The 8,437-nt window shown below is 45.9% G+C and overlaps 1 protein-coding gene across 31 annotated transcripts in view; it reads left to right on the top strand.

Annotated features, from left to right (window-relative positions):
• Positions 1–692: 692 nt before the first annotated feature.
• Positions 693–8,437, top strand: part of clasp1a (cytoplasmic linker associated protein 1a) — a 59,343-nt gene continuing 51,598 nt past the window's right edge. For all 31 annotated transcript variants that reach the window (XM_035174683.2, XM_035174675.2, XM_035174697.2 and 28 more), the window contains exons 1-2: positions 693–849; positions 3,280–4,029. In XM_035174683.2, coding sequence (XP_035030574.2) covers positions 3,832–4,029 — 198 coding nt within the window. In that variant the 5' untranslated portion in view covers positions 693–849; positions 3,280–3,831. The remainder of the gene's footprint in view (positions 850–3,279; positions 4,030–8,437) is intronic.

Here is an 8,437-nt window from a genome sequence, read left to right as displayed (position 1 = left end):
GGCTTTCTTATCTGCTACAGCTGGGGAACCAGGTGGTGATACAGGAGGTCAGCACACTCTCAATCACACCTCTGTGGAATGTTTTAAGGATGCTCGTGGGGGAGGTGATGCTCACTTAAAGGTTCAGTGTGTAAAATTCAGGTGAAAGGGAATCTATGTGCAGAAATTTAATATAAAATAATCCGTCTAAATTGTACAAATTGTTTTCTTTACCCTAGATTGGGATTCTTTATATTTACATCTGGAGCGGTTCCTCTCTATGGAGGCCGCCATGTTTTTTACAGTAGCCCAGACTGGACAAACTAAACCTTTTGAGTTTTTATGACGACTGAAGGTTACAACAGGTTCTCTCTCATGTTTGGAAGAGGAGGGTGAGGTGAGGGGTTATTCAGCTGCAACATGACACTTCACCACTAGATGTCACTACATTCTACACACTGAACCCTTTAAGTTCCCTCAGAAAGTACCATCAGGTCATCAGGTCCTCTCCCTGTCATGTTACACACGTGCAGAAGCTGAGTGTGTGTCCACCCTGATGTGAGTCTGTGCTGCAGCAGCGAGCACCGACACTGACTCCATGTGTCCAGCAGACGTCGCTACACGTCGAGTTACACACCTCTTTTCTTTTTTTCTGTTGCGTTGCCATTCGCCAGTTCTCCAAGTGCCAACATCATCCCCGGATCCAGTGCGCATGCGCCCCGGCGATCCATTCTTGTCCCGCAGGCAGCATTCCGGGCGGAGAGAGTGAGAGAAAGACACCGGAGCTTTGAGGCCGCACACTTTCACGTTTCACTGCCGCAAAACAGGAGCCGTGAGTCCGGAGCCGCGGCCTCGGTCCAGCAGGATATGGTGAGTGGAGCCACGAGGGATGAGGCTTGTCCCCCCCCCCGGTGCCTGTCTGTCTTTGTGCCGCCTGTCTGTCCGTCTGTCTGTCTGTGGACTGACGGGCTCATTGAAAGGGAGGAAGGGCTCGGGGGCTAGCTTTAGCTTTTATCCCCCCCCCACACACACACACCTACTCCGGGTCCGGCACGGCACAGCCCGGCTCGTCGGTCCTTCTCCCTGGAGGAGGACACGGAGGAAAAACGAGGTGTTTCCTCCAGTGGCCGCGGAGGTGGAAGGAAAATCAGGTGGAGCCATTGTCTCCCATTAGCAGTGATGGTCAGGCTGTGAGCTAGCTGAGCTAACACTGCACAAAAAGCAAAGGTGTGTGTGTGTGTGTGTGTGTGTGTGTGTGTGTGTGTGTGTGTGTGTGTGTGTGTGTGTGTGTGTGTGTGTGTGTGTGTGTGTGTGTGTGTGTGTGTGTGTGTGTGTGTGTGTGTGTGTGTGTGAGACACTGTATTTAATGTAAAGGTTTTCTTTTTTGTAATAACACATACATATTAGTCCCAACAATTAACTAATCAGATCTTAACGATGCTCATTGCTACACATATTTGTATCTTATTGTTTAAATAGATCACACACACACGATCACACTAAACCTGTACAATACATGGACGGACACAAAGTACAGGAACACACACTTAAAGGTTTAGTGTGTAAGGTTCAGGTGAAATGAATCTATGTGCAGACATTTATTATAAAATAATCCTCGTGATGTTTTCACTGGTGTGTTTAATCTAAATTGTGCGAATTGTTGTTTTATTTACCCGAGAATGGGATTCTTTATATTTAAATACTTCATATTTACATCAGGAGCGGCTCCTCTCTATGGAGGCCGCCATGTTTTTTTTTTTTACAGTAGCCCAGACTGGACAAACTAAACCTTGTGAGTTTTTATGACACCTGAAGGCTGCCACAGTTTCTCTCTCATGTTTGGAAGGGGAGGGTGAGGTTAAGGGTTATTCAGCTGCAACGTGACACCTCACCACTAGATGTCACTAAATTCCACACACACCCTGTGCGATACTTACACACACGCATAAACCTATACCCACAATCTGTTGTATCCGTGAACTTCAGTCGTAAATGTATTTCGTCACATGCGTAACGCTACTTATCTGTATTGTATCTGTTTAATAAGTAACCTCTATATCAGCCTACCTGGTATGAACAGTGGTTCATCAGTGAAAAATGGTAAATCAATTATAGGTGGGACCTGATTTAATTTGTGAGGAGAAAGTGTGTCACACGGCACGGCACCACAGAGGTCACAGTTTGTTGAATCTGGTCCATATCCAGCCCTGTGAAGACACGCAGGTTGGATATTCACAACAAAGGCCTCCTCTTCAGATGGAGGTTGTTTAATCCTTCCTTTCTATAAGAGCATCTTGTACACAGAACAGATAGGGGGATATTTGAAGGGAAGGAGCCCCCCCCCCCACCAGCATATAACCGGGCAGACTGGAACTGGAGCTAATAAACAAACTGCAGTGACGCAGTCGGGTCGTTTTCATTTGGAGTTGATCCTGGAGCTCAGCCCCTCAGCCCCTGTGTTTCCATGACAGTGGTGGGATGTCAAGTATTTGTAGTTGTAGGACAGGGTAGGATGGGGGGGGGGTCATTCAGAGCCTCGATTATCAACTGTCATGTCATCTCTCTCTCTCTCTCTCTCTATCTTTTATAAAATCACTCACCGCTGATCTGCTGCTTGGAAACACTAACCTAAGTGATACCAGCGCTTGGGGAGTTCTGGTGATTTACTTACAAACAGTAACGACACCCAAACGTTACACCCATGTGTGGTTGCTGCTCATCTAGTTTCCAAACCCTGGTGATTGATCTGCAGCTACAGCAACCTCCTCTCAGGCTTCCCCCCCCCCAGATTCTGGAAACCTGGCGACGGGGATTTGTTCCCATTCAGCTGTAAGAGCATTAGTGAGGTTTACAATGAATGTTGGGCAACAAGGCCCGGTTCACAGTCAGCTTTCTGGTTTCCTCACAAAGGTGTTGGACGGGGTGGAGGTCGGGGGCTCGGTCTGTGTGCAGGCCATTGAAGTTCAAATGCCAAACATGATCTGATAGCAGCTTCCCAAATATGATGACCTATTGCTCCTCTGCTCTATGTCGTGTGTTTTGAATTATTGATTGGACTCAACCAGCTATTTGATGATACTGGTTCAACTGTTTTTTTATTGTTTAAATAAATGACGCAACAATAATCTGCAGATTAATCCATATTGAAAACCCTCTCCCTGTACTTTGTATTTTAAGCATATTTCTATTTACTATAAGCCTGATCACTGATGAGGTCTCTAATTTACAAAAAGATGTGAATATAGTGAATCAGTGATAGTGAATTGACTCTGTCCTATTGTTTTCTTTCTGCTCCTCTAGGGCTCTCCAGGCCAAATACCACGGCAAGACATGGATCTCTGAGCTGCTCTGTTACATCCATCTCCATTTGCTGCCTTGCGTTCTGCTTGCCTAAACCACCTCCTCTGCCCCTGCTGAAGCGGTTTGGCTCAGACTCCTTTCAGAAAAGAAGAGGGGGGAAAAATAAAACCCAAGTGGGAGGGCGTAGTAAACTTTCCCCAGCTGCCGTGCAGACACACACATGCTGCATTACTGCCATTCCCCAAGCCCTGCTCCATCCATCCCTAGGGCACGGCCACTAGCCTGCTAGCGAGCTAGCACTTGGCACAAAAAGAAGGCCTGTCCTCGGGTGTAAAGAAAAATACAAACAGACTGTGTACACTTGGCCCTTCCTTTCTTTCTCCCTTTGCCAGTCAGCCAGGCACATTCCCACCAACTGGGGCTCCTTTAGTTTAGCTGTCATTCCCGCTGCTCTGAGCAGTGGAGGATTGTTAGTCGACAGCCAGTCGGTCATTCGGTCGTTCAGCGAGGCGGACTGAGGAAGCCGCAGGGGTTATTTTATCAGAGGCCAGGATGACGGAACCCAGCATGGAGAACTGCCTGGCCCTGGTCCTGCAGAAGGATGTGGGCCGACGGCTGCAGGTGGGACAGGAGATCATAGATTACATTTTGGACAAGGAGAAATCTCACGACCTGGAGCAGGATCAGACGGCGCTGGACAAGATGGTCGACGGCATCGCCAGCTCCTGGGTCAACTCCAGCCACTTTAAGGTAAACAGTGACCTCACTCACACACTCACTGCAAAGATACCTTTTATGATTTCATATTTATATTATATTCTAAACAAATGCACTGCACCCAGGCATCTCTGTGCCTTTCTATCCTTAATTAACAAGTGATTTTCCACCCACTGAGATGTTCTGCATATCGTGGACTAATTTTAATGTAAGCAGTAGTGTTTTGTTTCCCCCCCCCCATTTGTCATGGCTAATTAAACTGTGATTTATACCTTTAGAAGTTAATGCTTCACAGATACTTGATGGTTAAGATGTCTGATTTGAAAAGCTCATTAGACGAGGTCTGTTTTCACTTGTCCAAATGGGGTCTCTACACATAAAGATGATATACTAGTGCAGTAAAATCAAGCACCTGCTCTGCTGCAGCACAAGTTGTCACAGTTTTGTGTTTAAACAGCGCTTCCGTCTCATTGTGCAGACGTATAAAGGCCCTGTTTTCATTTGTTTAGGTGGAATTTTCAGTTTTTCAGTTTGCTGCGGAGTAAAGCACGGTTCTCTCCGACAGGCAGAGGCACATAACATCATTGTTTGGCTCCAGTGTGGCTCACATTCTTCTCTTCTGATTGTGCTTTATTTCAGAGTTCAGTGTGGGGCAGAGGTTTATCTGACCCCAGATCGTGATTACATTAGCACTTCTCTCAGTATCCAGCCACAAGTTGCTTTCTCTGCCATAACTGTAAGAACACATTGTTGAACAGAGCCTGGATTTCATGTCGGGATTTGCTTCTGCCTGAACGAACCCAGCCCTGCTCCCTATAAGCCCCTGGTAGAGCAATGCTGAGGAAAGGTTTTAGTTTCTCTTACTGTCTCTGCAGTCTCTGCAGTTCTGTGGTGCTAAGTTTTGCCTCGATCGCGCTTTCTGCGTTCTGCAAATGACCACGTTTGTTGCACTCCTGTGTTTTTGCTCTCAGAAGTCTGGCTCATGCCGGAGAGAGCTGGTGATGAGAGGCCAGGGAGAGTTTGAAAGCAGGCGAGAGAAGGTTTAATTGAATCTGGCCCGGTTACGGCTCAGATGAAGGGGAACTGGGAGGCCAGAGCTGGCACATATGGGGTTTACAATAAAAGAGTCATTAGACAAACCTCCCTACTTAGTAATTATGTTTTAATTCTACCTCATATAATTCTTGAATCCTATACTCCCTATGCAACATATACATTTTCCTGCTGTACGCACTGGGGAAAAATACATTGTTTGTTCTGTATTGTCTTGGCTTGTAGTCTTTCACCCTTTTTAAAAACTGGTATAACTGTATCCTCTTCTCTTGGGCTACTATAAAACATCTTAACTTTTTTGAGTGGCACTATTTTGTGGTGTTAGTTAACCAATAAGAGGCATTATCCTCAGTACAGGCCAATCCGATCACTGGGTAACTAATGTGGAAACTATGTAGTTTGAGAGAGAGGGAGAGAGAGAGAGAGAGAGAGAGAGAGAGAGAGAGAGAGAGAGAGAGAGAGAGAGAGAGAGAGAGAGAGAGAGAGAGAGAGAGAGAGAGAGAGAGAGAGAGAGAGAGAGAGAGAGAGAGAGAGAGATTCATTTGCCATAAATGGATATTTGTTTTGAGGGGGACTGTTTGAAGAAGGAGCTTTATGGTCTGTCACACTCTCCTCACCTTCGCTTCAGTGTGGGTCCAGTCCAACAGTGTGTTTTCTTTTGCCACACACTTCTTGTGTTGAGATAACAAACACAAGAGTGTCGAGCTGCCTTTTGTGTAGGTGAAGCACACAATCCTTCAGTGTGCTCTTATATCCAGAACTGGAACGGGTTATGCATCTTCTAAAGTAAACAATGCTCCTCAGTTTGCAAAGCAGATAGAACAACTTTAGCATTTCTCTGGAACAAAATGAAATTGTGCACAGTGACATTAGCATAGTATCTCTCAGCTGCTTGTCCAAACATAACAGACGGTCGTGCCATGGTTACTACAAGAAGAGTCACAAGCAGAGAGTGCAGAGCGAGGGCAGTTTGCACGTTGTCTTAACGCTTCTGAAAGTTTCAGGATCAAACTACACCGAAGTTCAAATAATTACTTAAACAGTACAGTATGTAGCTCTGTGTTTTCCCGTAGTCTCAGGAAATCTCACGCTCTCATGGTGTAATCTAATATCAAAGATGATGTTATCTTTTGTATGGCAGAATTCCAAACTGAATTCTAACAGGTAATTAGAGCAACGCGTTTGTAATCTGAGAAAAGTTAGCGAGAGCAGGCTTCACTTGCAAAGCAACCGATACAGACGTTTCACTCTCATCCAAGAGGATTCTTCAGTTCTAGCTGCCAGGTATTTAACTCCTAACGACCCTACAAGTTAAGTACCTGGTACTCCCAGCAGGAGTTCAGTAAGAACTGAAGCAGCCTCTTGGATCAGAGGTGAAACTCAACCCAGTCCAGTTGACCTGACAGCGGCCAGAAGCTGAGTTTTCTGTGATTAGCTCGCTAACTTCGTTATCGTCTGCCACCGTCACTGCTTCGGCAGCTGATTACTCCGGTTCCTGTGCAGTGGGAGCACAGGCACAGACACTAAACTTTATTTATTGATGTCTATCAGGACTTGAAAAGTATTTCAACAATGATACCACTTCAGAATGTCTTGGATTCTTCTATAATATCCATATTGATTGAAGATGGGACCCACTTGTCTCGTCTGTGATGGGACCAGTGGTGTTTTGAAAGTGTGGATCACCGATTGCCCTGCAAGGCTATTTTGCTTGGTTCTAAATCGAGCAGTTTAATGATTCATGTACATACAATTTAAGAGGGAATGAGTCATGTGCACGGTGGATGTGACAGTTGTCATTTTCTATGAGCGATCTCCTTCTGTGTGTCCCGTCCATCTGAGGGTGTGTCCCGCTAACAGCCACCACCCCAACATGCGGTTTCAGCTGCTCAATCAACTCAAAACAAATCTGCGTACGTCTAATGATTGGCTCATTACGGAGGCGTGGTGCTGTTGAGGAAGCGACAGTGATCGAGGTGCGGCATGTTTGTCAGAAACAAACTGAATTCTCTCTCTGAGGAACTCGTACACAGTTGCAGTTTCAACAGAAAGTTGTGTCTGTGTGTTCCTGCTCATCCTGTATGCACAGTCCTGCCTGACCTGGGTGCTACTGTATGTCATGCAGAGACCACACCCCCCCTCAGGATTCACACTGGTGCGGTTTCCCCATGAGCCCTTGTGCGATTCACAGTCAACACACCCCTGGGTCACGTGTCTTTTTGTTTGTATCAGTTACATTTCATCCCGTTTGATGCTGTTTTGTGCCGTTATCCGAGCCTAATACAGGAAGCACGACTCTAACTTAAACTTAAACTCACCATGCCAACAGCAGAGATGGTAGATTCAACAAAGTAATCCCATCGCATCACCCTGGAATGCTAGTCATGCAAATAAAGAAATAAAGCCCGTTAAACTAAAAAGGGAGCATCTATTAAACCACCTTTTCCACTGGTCAAAAAACCCCAGTAACATCTGGCTTTCGTCTGCAATGGGAATGGATACAATCACTCTGAAACATAATAAGCTAATTTGTCAAGACAGCGATGTGAGAGAACTTCTCAGTTTTCAGTGCGTTCTTGACTTTGAACATAACAAACCAGGGAAAAACTGATATTCCTCTATTGCCGATGCTAAAGGAGTCAATCCCCCTTTTTAGTGGAGAATCTCCTGCTGCGTTGTTCATGTGTGAAAGTCAACCTCTGGAGAAAGTCTGGACCCAATTCTCCGGACATCCTCCAGAGGTCATGTCTGGAGACTGCTATTTATTTGATGGACATGTCCACTCAAACATTCCTGTGCGCCACAGTGGCCCCCCAGTAGGAATCAGTGCTGACGGATTTAGTACCATGTTTAACTCACAATGCTGCCGGGCCACGAAACAGCCGCAAACAAACAAATTAGCATCTCATCCCTCTTTTTTCCCACCTCCCATGTTTCTGGGAGCCCAGCTCGGCTCCTGTCAGTAACCATCCATCACGTCACCTCCTCTCGCCATCATTTCCCTCTCTACCCCTGCCTGTGCAGAGCCGAGCCTGGGAGCCGAGCTGGTTTTTATCTATCTGAATCGATTCGGGCTGGCAGGACCGGAGCATTGACGTGATGGCTCAGACAACCTGGTGCCACCTATAATGTTGTTCAGCCATGTCTGTGCCGTGTGGCCGGAGCACACCACAGGGGAGACATTTACAGTATCAGTACTGATGTAGTATTCAGTGTACACTCAATAACCCTTATGACAACGTGTTTTTAGAAATACTTGTAGGACTAACAACAAAGGACGTCTATAACATGATCCCTTTTACAGTTCTTTCATTGTAGCACTGAGTTTCATGTGATTAGAGCTGAACTGGTTTTGGCAATAAACCGATTAATTGATCAATTTAAAAAT

This window comes from Hippoglossus stenolepis, chromosome 13 (assembly GCF_022539355.2).
Source record: "Hippoglossus stenolepis isolate QCI-W04-F060 chromosome 13, HSTE1.2, whole genome shotgun sequence".
NCBI lineage: Eukaryota > Metazoa > Chordata > Actinopteri > Pleuronectiformes > Pleuronectidae > Hippoglossus > Hippoglossus stenolepis.
Note: the sequence above shows the minus strand (reverse complement) of the source record. Positions and strands in the feature narration are given on the sequence as shown.